Source organism: Strigops habroptila, chromosome 5 (genome assembly GCF_004027225.2).
Source record: "Strigops habroptila isolate Jane chromosome 5, bStrHab1.2.pri, whole genome shotgun sequence".
NCBI lineage: Eukaryota > Metazoa > Chordata > Aves > Psittaciformes > Psittacidae > Strigops > Strigops habroptila.
Genome location: NC_044281.2, coordinates 71,999,696 through 72,016,468, shown reverse-complemented (window position 1 = coordinate 72,016,468; position 16,773 = coordinate 71,999,696). Strand labels below are relative to the sequence as shown.

General features: G+C 43.2%; 1 protein-coding gene across 1 annotated transcript in view; it reads right to left on the bottom strand.

Moving 5' to 3' along the window:
* Nucleotides 1–1,886: 1,886 nt before the first annotated feature.
* The window catches only part of RBM20 (RNA binding motif protein 20), a 102,595-nt gene continuing 87,708 nt past the window's right edge, over nucleotides 1,887–16,773 (bottom strand). The window contains exons 8-14 of the mRNA XM_030488605.1: nucleotides 15,607–15,686; nucleotides 14,130–14,817; nucleotides 12,137–12,235; nucleotides 10,067–10,736; nucleotides 7,538–7,657; nucleotides 6,666–6,787; nucleotides 1,887–2,814 (exon numbers count right to left, since the gene is read on the bottom strand). Coding sequence (XP_030344465.1) covers nucleotides 2,704–2,814; nucleotides 6,666–6,787; nucleotides 7,538–7,657; nucleotides 10,067–10,736; nucleotides 12,137–12,235; nucleotides 14,130–14,817; nucleotides 15,607–15,686 — 1,890 coding nt within the window. The 3' untranslated portion in view covers nucleotides 1,887–2,703. The remainder of the gene's footprint in view (nucleotides 2,815–6,665; nucleotides 6,788–7,537; nucleotides 7,658–10,066; nucleotides 10,737–12,136; nucleotides 12,236–14,129; nucleotides 14,818–15,606; nucleotides 15,687–16,773) is intronic.

Sequence of the window (16,773 nt, the reverse complement as noted above, 5' to 3'; positions counted from 1 at the left end):
AGCAGTTGGAGACTGAAGGATACCAAAGCCCACTCTCTCAAGAAGGGGTTTTGTGTGTCTAATGCAACTGGCGAGGCAAAAAAACCTCCAAGGAGGTTAAATATGCAAGCTGTGAATAATGGGAGCAAACCCTGTTCAGAACCAGAGGAGGGGGAAAGGAGTTTGAATCATCTCCTGCACATCCAAAAATAAGCCCCTGGGTAAACACTCATGTTAATTATTCTTCTGCTGCCAGTCGAGATCTCATGGTTACCTACTGCTTTCCCTGCCTGCCTGTATCCACCTGTTGTCTGTTTTCAGAAAGCCTGATATAAAGCTCTCTGGCCTGGGAAAGTCTTTATTGTGGATTTGTGCCGTGCCTATAATAAAGGCAGTGGACCTGTAGCTTCTCCTGCAACACAAATAAAGAATAATAACAGTGATACTTTTCTCATTTGAGGTTACCCGGGGATAAAGTTGCTGGAGGCATATGACTTTGATATACAGTCAGCTATGTCTCACATCCAATTAAGCTTAACCACATGGTCTAACAAGCTCCCATTAGGCCGGTGAGAGCCCCAGTTTGATAGCAGGGTTAGCTTCAAAGATGTAATGCTTGCATTTGCAGTGATTTCCTCCCCTTGTGCTCAGTTTGTGCTGAAGGGCATGAAGGGAACTTCATATTCAGGCGATACATGACCAGCTTGAGAGCTGTGCTTTAGAAGACAGTTGCACAATCTTTACTGCCATTTTCGTAATCGTACAGCTTGCAATACAAGCTCCTGCCCTAACAGCCCTGTGCTCAAATTTCACTGCAATGTGAAAAACAAACAGTCAAAGAAAACCCAACCCTTGAAGTCAAAAATACCTGGTTTGCAATATTACAATTTTTTTTTCCCCCCATAGAGAAAAACACACAAAAAAAGGGCTGTTTTAAATGACAGATAGGCCCAAGTCTTAACATACTTCAAGTCTGGACAAAGGAGGATTTAGGCTGTAATGTTTTTCATTTCCCCTTGTCTTTTGGATAGGCCACGTCTGAATCTGGGATGCAAAGAATCCCTGAACTTGCAAGAAGCAGGAATTCCAAATATGAAATCTGAACCCACCTCTGGTAAAAATGAGTGGAAGGCACAGGCCATGAAATGGAACAGGGCTTCAGGCAACACCACCAGGCACCTCTAAGACACACTACAGGGTACTTCAGAGAATGAGCATGGCTGCTGGCACAAGACATAATGGCAGGAATACTTTGGTGGAAGCAGTTTTGGCACTTTAGCCACTCTGCAGTATTTTGCAACATCCATGTCATTCTTAGGGATGGCTTCCCATTCTGGGAAACTAGTTCCTCTGCACAACATCTACACAGGACATCCAGCACCAGCAATTTTTACAGAGCATACTGTGATAGATATTAGGGTCAGGCAAAGAGTGGAAATACATCTGCAAATCCCCATCTGTCTAGATTGTGTGGGGCACTTTATAAAAGCATAACTCCAGGATCAATTCTGGCACTGGCTTGCGTACGTATTCACTTTACTACACAAAGCCCTATTGAAATGAACCAGAAACTTGTACGGTGCATTTCAAAGGGACTCTGCAAAATACTAAGCAACAACTGTGCAGAAACAATAGCTTATAATAATGCCAGAGCTGCTGGTGCATCCTGTGTTCTCAGTGCAGCACTCTGTGAGCCATCAGTTGTTGTATTCACCTTTAAAAATTCAGGGAAATCAAGTACAAAAACAATATTAAAAATCTGGCGTCTTTCCAAGAAAACCAGGAAAAATTCGACGTTGCCAAGCTGAGGAAAAGCAAGCTTGAAAGAAAACAAAAAGACCCCAAAAGCAAGGATCTTGACTGAAATGTCTAAAAGAGACATGGTCCAAACACGTGGCACTTTAAAAAGCCTCTTGGGAGAGTTTCAAGTCTGTAAGACTCAAAGTTGGCACCCTTTAGAATTATCAAAAAAGAAGCGTTTCAAACACAGCGGTACCTGGAGAGCATCCTGATCACACCATGGACAATGCTGAAGACCAGAGCAGGTCAGCTCTCAGCACGCACATTCGAATTGCTCTTGCCGTGCTGGGCTCAGGCTGTGAGGTCCCTGGGACAGACTGTGGCTCCCTTGGTATTCGTACAACACAGTCAGTGCTTAACAACACAAACATTTCATCAATTCACCAAGCTCTAAGACACATGGAGGTGGATGCTGATGGGGTTTATGTTATGCCATCTACTGACTAGTATTAGCACAATGGCTTTAGATGTCCTATGCAAATCCTACTTCTCACCGGGGCAACGAGTGAAATGGCTGAAGATATTTTAAGCAACATTAAAGCCTATTTATAGTCACATCTCCTTTCCTTCCAGCGTCCACTGGAGGATGCTGAGTGCTTCTAAATACTCTGCCTGACCTGATGTGTCACATCAGAATTAAAACTTCAAGAATCCCTGAGAATTCTGATTTAATCTAGGAAACCACTCCCAGCACGCAGAGTGTGAGAAAGAATTGCTCCACTTCTTACAGATATGCCAGCATTGCTTCACCGTGGGAAACAGTTTCAGGCATTTTGGTTTTTAATGGCACTCTGGGCATAGATGCATGTTCCATGCTCTTTATTTCCCCTCCTCTGTACAGTGCAAATTGACAGTTATATCATAGAAATAAAAAAAATAAAGAATCAGCATTCACTCATTTATAGCTCTTCCAGTTCATCCACATCATAGTTTTTTCTTCGCAAAGTGAGGAACGATGCCAGTGTCATCCTGAGGCAGATGGCTGCCTTCTTCCTTCATTTTCAGGCTCTCTTCTGCAAGCTGGGATAGATACTTCTGCAAACACATCAAAAACAAAGCGTCATTACCAAAACCGAAAACGTTCAACACATGGTGCTTTATGCATTTTCAGAGCTCTTGCACTCTCCCAGCATCTCAAAAGGGAAGAAAGCACACAGAAGCCCCATTTTGGTGAAAATTCAAGCCAGGAAATATAGCTGTGTCAGGCAAACTACCTGAATATATGGAGAGCCTGAGAAGTCCAGTGATTTACCCTGTGCCATGAAGGGAACTGGTCACAGAACCAGGAGCACTGTGACTCCCCATCAGTCTGTGTAACCAGACCTCACCTTTTCTCCTTGCAAACTCCTTGTTCCCATATGCTATAGGGCAGGAATTAACTCCATTGAGTCAACTGAATTATGCTAGTATAAGATCGGTGTGTCAGAAAATAGATGCAGTTCCTGAACCATAATTTAAAGCACATGTATTGCATTTTAGCATGTCCAGTTCAGAGGTATGCCTTTTGCACCAGAACATTTCTTTTAAGGTAATAATCAAACTCAGTAATAATTAACACAATTTAGCAGCATGTGCAGAGTATTTACATTTACTGTGTTTCTCCAAGATAAAGCCTTTCAGAGCTTACACAGACATGGCTTTCAGCCTTTTGGCAGTGCTCTTAGTTGGCAGAGCTGCACACAAAATGGGCGATGAACTGGTGTGGGTCTGAAAATGGTGCTCCAAATATTTATTCAAGGTCAATAAACCTAGAATTGGATGGAAAGAAGCTTCTTCAGCAGCAGCTAGTGTAGAGACACACGTGGGAAATTCCCACATAATAATGTAGACATGTTCTTATTAATGACTTTTACCACATGCAAGAATAACTGATTATTATGATCATTAATCTCTCTTTTCTAGCTGATTAATCCTTCTGATTTGTTTTGAAAAGGCCATCTCACATCACTGCAAAATTATATCTACTTGCAGGATTCCGCCAGAGCACAGTTTGCTCTTTGGCATCTGTGAGGAAGAGGCGAGATGAGAAATGGATGTAAAAAAACTAAGGGCTGTGTTAGTACTGCCAGGTTGTCTCATGTAAATACAAGTTTAGGATGTAAAAGGTACATCTGAAAGGGCCTCAGTAATGCTAATGAATAGGCATACTTGTGACAAAACGATGACTGAACATAGAGTATATAGAATATACTCTGAACATAGAGATTTGGCTGTGGAAATTGCACGAGTCTCATAAGGCTTTATCCCCAGGTACAAAATTCTGTGTGGCAGAAAGCCAGAGTAAATGCTACAGTAGTATAGAGAGATACAGGGTCCATGAAGGCTAGGAAAAGTGATCTGTACACCATGAACTGTAATATATCACTAATTCTTGTCGCTGGATCAGATAACCCAGGCATTTTTGGTTTTTAATGATTACCCATCAAAATAAGACAGGTTTATCCACCAACTTTAGCTGTACTCATGATGGATCATGAACACCACAAACATCAGTCTTGATGTTCACAGACCAGACATTCAGATTCATTTATAGAAAAATGACAATCAAGGAAAACTATTTTTTCATTTAAATACACGTTTTGATGAACAGTGCATAAAGCCAGTGGAAAACACGATAAAATGCTGCACTGAGTTGCCGAGGTAGCTTACACCAGATGAATCTGACTGCTTTTTGTAGTAGTGGGGGGAGAGATGGCCGAACGATGGATTTTTTGGACATGCAAAATGCAGTGATCTGTAAATACAAATGCCAGCTGGGAAAATCATCTGTTAAGCTGAAGAGAATGGAACATTAAAAAGGCCTGCAAGGCTGACAAAGAAACAGTTGAGGTTTTTTCAGTGACTGCTGTTCTTCAAGGGGCACCAGACTCAGATGAAGTTGACCGTTTGACTTAAAGACAAAATCATCACCATCTAAGCAAGGCTTTTGGAAGAAAACTGGTAAACAAACTGTTTGGTTTTGCATTCAAACCCAAACATTGAACATATATTTTGGACGTCCAAGAGAACCACATGAAAGTAGCAGATGATGACAAATAGCAAATCAACTCTAAAAGACTCCTGGCCATGACAGTGTTGGGGGCAATGTCATTGTCACTGGCCATTGGTATTTGTCATGTAGGCAAGACAACAGAAAGTCTGCAGCAGCAGTGCCACGGCTTCACATACAGCAACAGTCCACAGTTCTCATGTTGGTGGATACACTCATTAAATCATCGGAGAAGACTGACATTTCTTACAGAGTGCATAAATAAGCATTATTACAACTAAAAGGCTTCTAGTAATACAGAACAATTACTTAAAGTTTGCTGAGTTTCCAGCTGAGTGGGCAAAAGTTGGACAAGACGCTTCCTCCATTTAGTAAGGTAAGAGGGACAGTTCGACAGAACAGTCTGTTTTCATTACCATATTTGACAGATTTAACAGCTTTTGTGGGCTTTGTTATTTTACCTCAAGTTAGGGTTAGAGATCTATCACTGCACTTAACGGGAAATGTCTTAATGGGGAGAAAAAGAGGGTATTTTTCACACTGATTTAGTTTTAGTTGGACCTTTTTTCTATGACTTTAACAAAATCCCTCTTCTTCCCATGGGACCAGTTGCCAGGGGCAGGCGCTGGAGCTGCAACCTTTGCATTAGCACAAGTTTCTTTGGAACAGACTTGCATGGGACACACAGCCTGCGCTGAGTGGTGCCACCTCTGGTGGATCCCTCTGGATTTTTTTGTGTGAAGCCAAAAAGGCATGCAAACTGGGTACCTGTTTTTCAGCTTACACTTGGAGGATCCATTCTGAGCAAGCATGGCAGCTCTGCAGGCAGAGTCTTTGAAAGCCAGAGCCCTTTGTGTGATCACAGTTACGTACCTTCAGGAAAGTCAGGAAGAAAACTCTCCCAGAGGAATTATTTGACTCCAAGTGTCACTAGAAAAGCCAAAGCCTACCAGCTAGCTAGGGAAAAATAGCTATTCTTTGGAGAGAGGCAAAGTTCCAGCATTTACTATGGGCAGAGGGAAGGAACAGAGAAAGAAGTGACTTTTGCTATGAGTACACAATGCCAGCAAAAGTGTCTTCTGCAGCGTACACACCCTGCACTCCAGGAGATGAGAAGCAAGGCTACCTCCTCTGAGGAGACCTCAGTACAGGGCAGTTAATGTTCATGCTGTCATGACTGATGTTATCAACTGTGCATCTGAAAAGTGATAAAGGTGGGGTCTTTTGATTGAACTGCAAGAACCCGTGATCTCTGTGTGCTCTTATCAAGTGCTGATATGCCTACAGTATATTCTTATGGAATCCATACAAGTAATTACATGCTTCTGCATATCCTTACAGAAATTATTCAGCAATGGTGTTCTGCGTGGCTGAACCGCCGTACTGCTGTGTAGCAGAGGGAGGTGATTTCAGTGGGTCACAGGAAATGCTTGGGAGAGCCTGTGCGTCACAAAGTACTGCGTGCTGAAACACGCTGCAGAAATTCACGCTCATGCAAAAATAAGCCTGGCAACATCATTCAGCAAGTGGCATGTTTAATGCTCCTGATATTAAGAAATAAGAAGGGCTGCAGGTGGGCTCGCTCCCAGTGATAGAAGCGTCTGGGACCCTCAAGAGCAGAGAATTAAAGATCTGAGTTGCATGCTGTGCTAGTGACGAGGACCAAATATAGGTGAGAAGATCAAATTATCACCTGGCCCCATCTTATTTATGACCCAGAAGTTGATTTCAAGGATCTGAGAGTGAGAAATTAGTGTGCTAACACTGGAACTACTGAGAAGTTTGGCTTATCTAAATTCCACTTCATCTGAATTCTGCCCACAGAGTAAAACCCATTTTTTGGTAGCATCACCTATCTTATGCACAATCCACCAGCCAGCTTTGAGTGTGTTTTCACCTGAAGATTTTTGTAGTGAACAGTACTTCTGCAGTGACTTGTCTTTGCTGTCTCTTCATTTGTGTAGAAGAGTCCGCAGAGCTTGCAGTAAAACCCAGTTCTAGGCACCACAAATTCCACACCTATTGAGAAATCCTGAATTACGTTAAAATGTCAGTTGAAACCCTTCCCCTCCACAGTAAACTTGCTTCCAGAGAAAAAAGTTGCTGTTTAGTTAAATGACATAGATATGATGACTGAATCTTGGATTCACTTCTCTGATTTCCCTGATTTCGCAATACTGAGCTGCAGTTTAACTGTGCATTGCAAATACACCTTCCACTTCTCTCTTACATATTACACATATTTAAAAATATACTTTCTTGAGCATAATTATTGACTGGAAACTTCACTGTGTAACCTCAAGGGCTAGAATAGCGATAGTAATTAGCAGTAAATTCATGCTTAAGTTACACAGATTGCTCTTTGGGATGTACTTCTGGGTGGTTTACTCATGATCAGTGTTTACACAGTAAAACTAATACTTTTGCTTATACTGAAAGCAATAGTTTTATAACAAGGACTTTTAAATTACTAAGTATTCTTCATATGGATTTCATCTATACTCCAAGGGAACTTATTTCATCTCATCAGCAACATTAACATCTATCATCTGCCGTTTATCTGGAATGAAATTAGCAATGAACTATAATCAAATGCCCGTTTCTTTCAACAGCTATCCCTCTGTCATAAACCCTGCTCCTTCACTCTCCTCACATCTGTTCTGAAAAATAAGCATAGCAAGTAGCCTTAAAGTGACATCTTGTTGTAAGCTGTAGGTATTGCAGTGGGCAGCACTGCAGGCTGAGGGTGGCCTGGGCGTCCGAACGTACCCAGGGGAATGCTGAGTTCGGTGAAGACATCCTCTTGTTCCCAGCCTGGTGGAGAGTGCCTTCTTTTAGACTCTACCTCCGGGTATTCCAGAGATCTCATTTCCAGGTACCTAGAATTTGCTTAACAAATGAATAAATGTATTGAATGAAAACAGTTTATTAGTTTAAAGAGACATTTGTAAACTTCTTGGGAACACTTGCGGGGTGGATCTATAAATGCAGTAAAATCTGGAAAAAATGCTTTTCCATACAAATCAGAAGCTTGCTCAGTGCAACTCCAACAGCTGTACTACACTGGGCAGCCACCCCTATTTCTCCTGGCAAACAATTCTTCCATTTGTAGTGTCACATTTGTTATGTTCTTTCTTTTCATATTTTAATCTCTACACAGATCTATAACGTTACACATGCCTCTGGCACAAGCATGGTCTGACTACAGCTCCATAACCACCTATGGTACTGCATGACCAGTGATGGCACTGTGCTCACATGGGGCTGCCGAGAAAGGGGGAGCCACCAGGACCTGCTGAGAACTCATCCCCAAACTGCCTAAGGAGCTGTGTGGGCAGAACAAACCTTCCTCTTGCAGGAACCCTGCAGCATCATTATCATCTGCTCCCTGGAGCCACTCTTCTTCCATCCTCAGCTCTCCAAGGGGTAGTTTCCGCTTTATGGTTCTTGGCCACTTGGGATGGGCTGGTTGGTCCCTGCCTACTGACATTAATGGATACAGGCAGGAGATTCAAGGTGTGGCAAACAGTGGTTTGCTTTGCTGAGGTAAATAAAGCCAGTCTAAAGACCAGATGTTCTCCCTTACCAACATGTGAATTGCTTTTATTTTAAAAAAGGAGAAATTTGTTATCACAGAACAATAGAATTACAGATAAACTGGTTTGATTCTTCTTCTTCAGTTCTTACATCAAAGAACTAGTTCCCTTACCCTGACAAAATTCCTATTGCATTGCTAAGTTCACCTAGATAAGGGATGTATTTTCTCATAAAACAAATATGGTTTTGCCCAAACCAAACCCTTCCTGCCTTTCAAGTCTGTAGTTCAAAGATCTGCAATTTCTGGCTATGAGAATGAATTTTTCTTCATTGTTTTAAATAAGTCTATTACATGATTTAAAAGAAAATAATCCAAATTCCTGACTGGTTGGCTTTCAAGTTAACTTTAAGCCCATCCCAGGTTTCCAAATCTGCAGCAGAGATCCTGGGAAAACCTGCAAGCTTTGGCTAGCTCTTCTTGAGACACCCAGAGCCTTTGTGGCAACTTAAGTCCCACTGAAGTTGATTTCTGGGCTGCTGAGCTGGCAGCTACACTTGCAGAGAGCCTAAAGCCTTGCACTACACATCCCAGATACCAAGTCCATGACAGAAACCTGGGAAATACAAGCTCCCCTGGAGCTTCCAGGCTCACTGCTGGCAAGCTGGAAGGTGAGATCCTGAAAACACAGAAGTAACTATGCTCTTGGGATACCCAACTCGTTCGTCAGCTGGCTGCCCGTGAAGTGGGCAGCCCAGGGGAGCCAATCTTGCCATCCCCAGTCCCGGGGAGTTTGCACAGCAGCATTATCTCCAAATATGCAAAGCCTGGCAAGGCGTCTTCAGGACAAACAGGTAAGTGTTGAAAACTAAGCAAGTTTAAATCTGTCCTGGGGGAAGAAGTTAGTTCAAAATCATTCATTCACATTAAATGTTGCAGCATTTTCCCCTCAGAAATCTTCCAGCAGCTTCTCCTCACAACCCCTTCTCCATCACGTTGGGCTCTGGCAGCAACCAAAAAGAGCATTCCTGGCCAACATGGTCTATGCTGTTTTCCACTTCACCTCGTTATACACAACTCATTCACTCAAGTTTCGTTTGAAAGTGTGATGAGGAACTGAACTCACTTTCAGACACTCAGATCCTTTTTTTTTCCTGACAGCTAAAGTATTAATAGGCAGCTATGATTACATTTATTGGCATTATCTCACAGCATGTCCTATCAGTTATATTAAAGGCAGGACGTGGCAGATAACAGATGATCAGGCAATTCCTACCAAAATGCATGTATTTGTGTGAACAGTGACTAAGAAGGAACAATCTACGGATAATTTCCATGTTAGTAATGCTTCAGTACAGTGTGTAAGAATACCCACCTTGTCCAGGAGCCAGCCAGACACTACAGATACTTTTCTGTTGACCTTCAGAGACTGTCACTCATTTCATTGACAATTCAAAATAAATATAGCAGGGCACTGAAAGAGTCCAGCTAAACTCATGTGAACCTTGACATGACAATTATAGCAGCTTATGCCTTTCAGAAAGCTTGCAAGCTGCTTATCATATTTCCTTTACACTATTCAGCTAAGAGGCTCTAATGGTTTAGCTTGGCGAAAGGCACTGGGGTTCTTTTACTGAGCTGCTCCAAGGACAAGTCTTGATACTATTAGCAACATTTATTCTTGTTAGCAATAAATTTCAGTCTACTGTCAGAGAAAACATGCAAGGCCCTCTGCGGGCTAAAGAGAAAGAAACAGTATTTACCCTTGGCCTCTGGACACTCTTGGCTTCCATGTCTGGTTTCTTCGCTCGTGTTTTTAACAAGCATTTCCATAACTTCTCTGCTCTCAGCTCCTTGTGATCCCATCTGTTTGTAATCATCTATAAATGTATCAGGGAGCTGGAGAGTCTCTTCTTTCAGATGAACAGAAGGTATATGGTGATCTTCGGGCTCTAAACGAGTGTCAGAGCTCTTATCAATTTTTCCTTCCTTCTGCTGGGGATCCGACTCCTTAGCAGATTGGTCTTCCTGCAATTCCTCTGGCTTCTGCTCAGGGTCCAGATTTAGGCTTGATGCTTCTGTTACAGCATCATCATTCTCATCATCCTCATCATCATCCTGGCAGCCGCTAGAAGCCACACTGCCCTTTGCCGATCTAAAGTTTGTTTCTAAAGCTTTATGGGCAAATTTGTCTTCACTCCTGGTTAGGTGGCTGTGATCGTTTTTCAGTTCCAACATGGTTGACATACAGGGACACATCTCTGAAGCAGTTTTATTTTTCTGATCAACCGGCACTATTTCTTCAAGCTCAGTTATATCAGGCTCCATAATTAAATCATCTTCTCCCACTTCATCCACTGTCACTAATTCCTCCATGTTAGTAGGATACCAGGTCTCACCTTCTATCTCACTTTCACTCTCCCAGTCTCGGTCCTGTCACAAAGATGTAAAACATTTGAGAGATCAGTGATTATAGATATCATCACAAACAGTGGGCTGCGAACATCAGTAGCCAGGAAGAACTTTGATCTGGCCATGCCTAACCCCTCTTGTATTTTAGTTTCAAAGACTGATATGTCTTGGTGTGATTTTAAGCCTTATGCTTATGACATGAACTTCACTTCATGGCGATTCTGTAACTGCCTTGGGGATTACAGCCTCCCCAGCCTCCTGCTTCTCACTTTTTTGTAAGCAGCAGAACAAGGTGCAACCTGTTCTACTTTATTATGCAACGGATACTACTATGAGATCCCCAAGGAAATGAACCTCTCCCCTCCCACTATCTCCATCCGAGGGTGGCAAGGAATAGGCAGCACAATGAGAATATACTGAACCCCAATCTAGCCCCTGCGGCTTTCACTTTTTCCTTTAAATTCCTGTGGTGACTCAGAAAACATGGCTACCTACTGCAGTCATTTCCTTCCACCAGCAAGAGCCCTCTGCCAGGGACTGTGTTGGTAGAGATTGGCCTAGACCTTAAGAAAACTCAGGTTTACAGTCACCCTCCAAAGTACATAATCCGAAATACCTCATACATGCAGTTACAGGACTCAGACACTGATATTTGGCCTCAGAAGTATTAGAATTATATGGTAAATGTTACTTTTAAGACACACTTGCAGCTCAGATTTCAACTTCCGGGCTCGTTGTGCACACATAACCTATTAATAATCTGTATTCTCCTCCTATTTGGCCATTCCCACACTTCCCCTCCTAGAATCCTAAAACAGCATGAAAACTCCAGGAGTTGACACTGTTCTTGCCAGGAGATCAGTTTTCTACAGCAAGAGATATCAATAGCTTCCATATCTGACCATCAACCCATGACCCTACAGATATGAAGCTGGAGGAATTCCAAGGACATTGCTGTCCCTGACTGCGGTGCTGCAGTAGGGGTGCTGTAAAGACATTTTTAATTAAAACCAGAAACAATCAGAAGAGGCTACTATCTACAGTTCATCTAAGGCCAAAGTTGTCACCATTAGTCCCCTCCTTCTCCACTAACTGACCACATCTCCTATTCTGGGGCATGTGTCACAAAGTTCCGTGGTTCACTTGGGCATACGTTACCTACAGTTGCCAGTGCCAAGGGCTATGCATGTGAAGCAATGTACATGGGCAAGGAGCAACTAAAAAAAGAGTTCTGGAGACTTCAGGAAAAGCTATCCCTTAAAGCAGAGGTCAAGATAAGGCAAGTTAATTTAGACAACCCCCTTCTACAACCCTTTTACATGCCTTTCATGGAGGTTTAATATCTCAGCTGGGAGAATGCTACCAAACCCAGGAAAACACTCATTTTGTTGTGGAAGCTGCATCAGCAACGTGTCACCTACCTTCTCTTGTCTTGTGTTTTCCAGGATTTCTCCAGATTCTTTTCCTTGTTTATTAGCTGAAGGCGAGCTCTTCTCGGGAACTTGCTCCTCTTTTCCAAGCTAAAATAAATACAAGATATACATGTACAGCAACACACAGTGGTGCTCTAGTATGTTTCTATTCTGGGTTTAGGGAAGCAAAGTCACTCACAAGGTCACATTCTTTATTTCTAAACTTTATGCAAGTCAACTAGGTTGTGGGAAAAGACCCAACAATCGGATTCCATTTGCAAAGCTGCACAAAAAGAGAATTAAGAAAAAGACATTTAAGCCAAATTAGAGCTGTAATTTGTATCATAGAATTGGCTGGAGACAGGTGGGGGAGAATGTGAATTCGTTAAAATTCCCAGCCTCCGCTCCTCTGTTCTCTACCCACATCTGCTATGTTGGCTCAGACCTGGTGAGGAGAGCAGCAGCATTAAAACTCTGCAGAAGACCTCAACTGTTTTGTCTATTGAGGTAAGATCAGTCGAGAATGCAACTGCTTGCACTGTTCATCCTTTGGAAGAACACAACCACAGTACTACCTGGCACTTGGTAAAAGAGAGGTGAAACACAAGTGTGACTTCAAGACATTCAAACATATCTCTTCCTTTTAAAATAGATTATTAGCAGCAGTCCCTGGAGAAGTATGCCTTTAGCAAAGCCACTTTTAACTTGAAAAACATGCAGAGGAGTGTGCAGCACTGGTGATTTAGGATGCTGTCTGACATTTGTCTCTGACATCTCCCCCCAAGAAACCATCCATCACAGTGAAATACCAGCCAAAGGAGAAAGATGACAAAAGGTGGTACAGCCACACATATCTATGGCATGAGGTAGTGCTGCTGCCTGCCACAGAGACTAGCTGAGTTACAAGACTAGAGATTTCCACCAACCTGGCTCCTACATGAGAAGAACGAACACAAGGTCAATTAAAAACAACCAAAGATGGCCCTGGCAGCACAAAGCCACAAGCTAGAGACGGACCCCTGGTCAGCAAAGCAGCTCTGCAGCCTCCTGTGCCAGCATCCCCGGGGTGGGTGGCAGCAGTGTATCACCGGGGGGGCCGGGGGAGGCAAGGTGGCCAAGAGCCAGTAACAAGATCTCCATGGGGTGGGGATATGAGCATGGGCTCTACTGGGACTGAGCGAATGAGGCATCTTGATCTCTTCCCATGTGTTTTTCCCAGTGGAGGATCAAACCCACAAACACTGCCGCTTTACTGACTGGGATTATTTCTCCTGAGATCCCATAATTTCACAGTAGGTTGATTCAGTGGTTCTGCCATGGGAAGAGATTCCTGCCAGCACACTGAAGGGAGTGGTATGAATTATTCCTGCCACAGTTGAGGGTAGGGACATATGATCAACAGAAACTAATTGTTCTGGTGTGTTGACTAAAACAAAAATGTTCCTCATTAAAAGTTCATTCCCTATTTTAGCAGTATATCCACCAGTTCCCTGCACTGTCCTGGGAATTACTGTCCTGCAAATATTGTGCATCCCTGTAAAATGCCACTTAATTCCCAGATAACTCAGCCCACATCACAGACAGTGCAAGGAGGTGGTGGATGTGGAGAGAGCGGCTATGGGGTATTCTGCACAACTTAGAAGAGAGAGCAGTAGGACAATTGCCCCTGCACACACAGCTTGCATGCAAACAGCACATTGTCACTTGGTTTTGTTTTCAGTTGTCTGTCCCCTTCCCCTCACGGGTACCCAGAGGCTCTGTGCTTGCACAGAAAGACAATGTCCATGTACCACACAATGGTGTCATAGATCTGCACGATCTGGGAAAGAGTTAGACAAGATGAACTCCCAAGATTTCTTCTAGGCCTGTATTCCCTGATTTTATCATGGCAAAACATTACAAGTCACCAGCACCACAACCAAAACAACTGACCTAAAATATTTCCAAAAATGTATTACTTCAGCAGTTGCCTTCTTAAATACAGTTTGAGATCTTTATTTACCTCATTCTCAGGAGGTTTGGTTTCCTTCACATCACTGCCTTCAGCAGCAGCATCTTCCTCTTGGTCTTTTTCGGCTTTCTTCACCTTATTCTTATCACTCTGTTTTTGCCTGGAGCCCTCGGATGCTTTGCTGTGCTTCTGTTCAGCAGCCTCCTCCCTGGCAGCGTCCTCGCTGTAAGAATGCCTGCGTTCCCTTAACTTTGCCTCTTCCTTTCTCTTGGATCTCCCAGGTAAATCCTGCAGCTGCCTCTGAAACTTGTCAGACTTTGACTTGGAGGTTTTTCGGTAATAGTCATCTTCTCTGGTTTTGTAGCCAGATAAAGGGTGAAGGGAGCCAGGGGAACCACTCCTTAAATATTTTTCTCTGTGCCCTCTGCCTCCTTCAATCCGTTCATCCAAATCAAACTTGTCCAGCTGTCGGGAATAATGTTTCCTCTCATGTACCCACATGTCAGTCCTGTCCCTCTTCTCATCCCCATTCTCTCGCCATTCTCTGCTGTCTCTTTCCTCTTCCCGTCGAGAATACGGAGACTGATCCCACGACTCTCTCCCATTTCCCCAGTCGGTCCTGCCCGTCCCCATCGGGCTGTGGGGTGAACTGCAGGAAGTAAAGCTGGGAGTGTGGGATCGGGGTGACAGGGAGCGGCTTATGGGGCTGCGAGAGCGGGGCCTTTCCGTGCCATACCTGCTGTAGAAGGAAAAGGCAGCTTTAACTAACCCAGCCAACCTACTGCGGTCTACCAAGGTCTTGTACATTGGAAACACACGGGGAATGCCCTGGGGACTGTGAACCTGAGACCCCAGGCCTGTCACAGACATGCACTGCACAGCTGCAAACACAGTGAGCGGGAGAAAAGGCAGAGTCATATCCACAGAGTTTAACTCTTCCTCACAGACCTGTCAAGAATATATTCATTCATTTTCAAAAGTGTCACATAGGGGTTCAGCATTAAAAGCTTATAATATGTTGAATGACTCTGATGACTGTACCCTTAATACTCAGTCATCTAGGGTATCTCTCAGACAAAAGTGAAAAAGGTCACCTGTTTAAAGGAGATGTTTTAGGACTGTGATTCCTCTCCATTTTTGCTGGAAGGTCCAGAAGCCAGGCAGATCCTAAATATACCCAAATACATTTTAACCTGAACTGGCTCCTCCCTGCTAGGTCTTGCAGCACCCCCAGCCTTTACACTGTTCACTCAAGGGGGAGTGTGTTCTCCACATGCCAGGTGCACTTTTTTGAGTCAGTAGGAAAGAGTTCATTTGTTTTCACAATGTGCACAGTTTCAATCTGATCTCATTATACAGGCCCTGTACCTACTATTGTATCCACTTATATTTTTACAGTGATTTGAAGTGAAATCCAAATTAAGAAAGCAAATGAGTTAAGAGAGGGAAGCACACAGATTATGCTTTTTCTACCTGCAGGTTTATAGACTTATCCAGGTCCCAATTCCAAACTATGGGGAAACTTTACCTGTCCACTTCACGCAGCAGGTCCCTCTCCCTCTGCGAGTGGATGTCCTGGATGATAGCAGCCACATTCTTACCTGGTTTCTAAAGAAGACAAAGACATGGTTTAGCATGCTGCACTACTCTCCAAGCTAACATAGGTGATTTGTCCTAGAAAGAAACAACATCCATGCGTCATTCCATTATACTACTACTGAGAATACTCGGTTTCAGTGTTGTGGTTACACTCTTTTCTGCAGCTAGAATCTCAACAACGAGATCAAAGCCATAAAATGATACAAATGGAAAGTTTGCTCCATTACCTTGTAGCACTGCCTCCCATACTTGGCTGCTGTAAAGGGCTTTGAAAACTCGCTTGCCCTGTTACATGTTCACTATTTCTAGGAATTGGATGTAAGAGGAAACAACCCAGACAATCTTTCTAATATCTGAATTCAATCTCTATAGCCTATCTCTGATCTTCTAGGATCTGCCTTCTCTTCAGCTTAGAGTTTAGCTCATTCTGGAGTATAGCTCTAATAGACTTGCTTAGACATGAGAGCTTCCGAAAAGCTAAGCGCAAGAAAGATGTGTACTGTGGAAGCATTGATTACTTGAGATTCAAGATCAATTACAAAAGATGCACTGCTCCAGGCTGGAGTGCATGCAATTTGCCAAACACTGGTGCATGCACCAAGCTGAGCAACATAATCGTGAAGGAACCCAGCAGTTTGTTGTGGTGAATAGCTCATGCATATCCCCCCTTCCATGTTGCACTTTTGTTTGCATGTTTGCTTTTAACAAAGGGAAAGGGCTTTTTCTCATGCAGAGAAAAATTATTCCATGCCCTGAAAAACTGCCAGTGGAAAGGCTGAAAACCTGCCTGAAATCTGGGCAAACTACCACACTCTCCTGGTAGTTTCCTATTCCACCTCTGTGTTAGGATGCACAGTCTCTGCCACCTTACATCTGAACCCCTCACGGTACCACACTGAGAAACACTGCCTGGTTTGTGAACTTTTGGCAACTCCTTTAAGTCTCCTTAAACTATTATACACATACAGGAGGGAAAGAGACTTTTCCAAAGGTCAAACTAAACCATCTGAGTTACTTGTTTTTAACTCAAGGCTCATAAAAGGCCCCTTAACCTTTTAACTTGGAACATTACAGAGTTATTGTAGAAAATAACCTT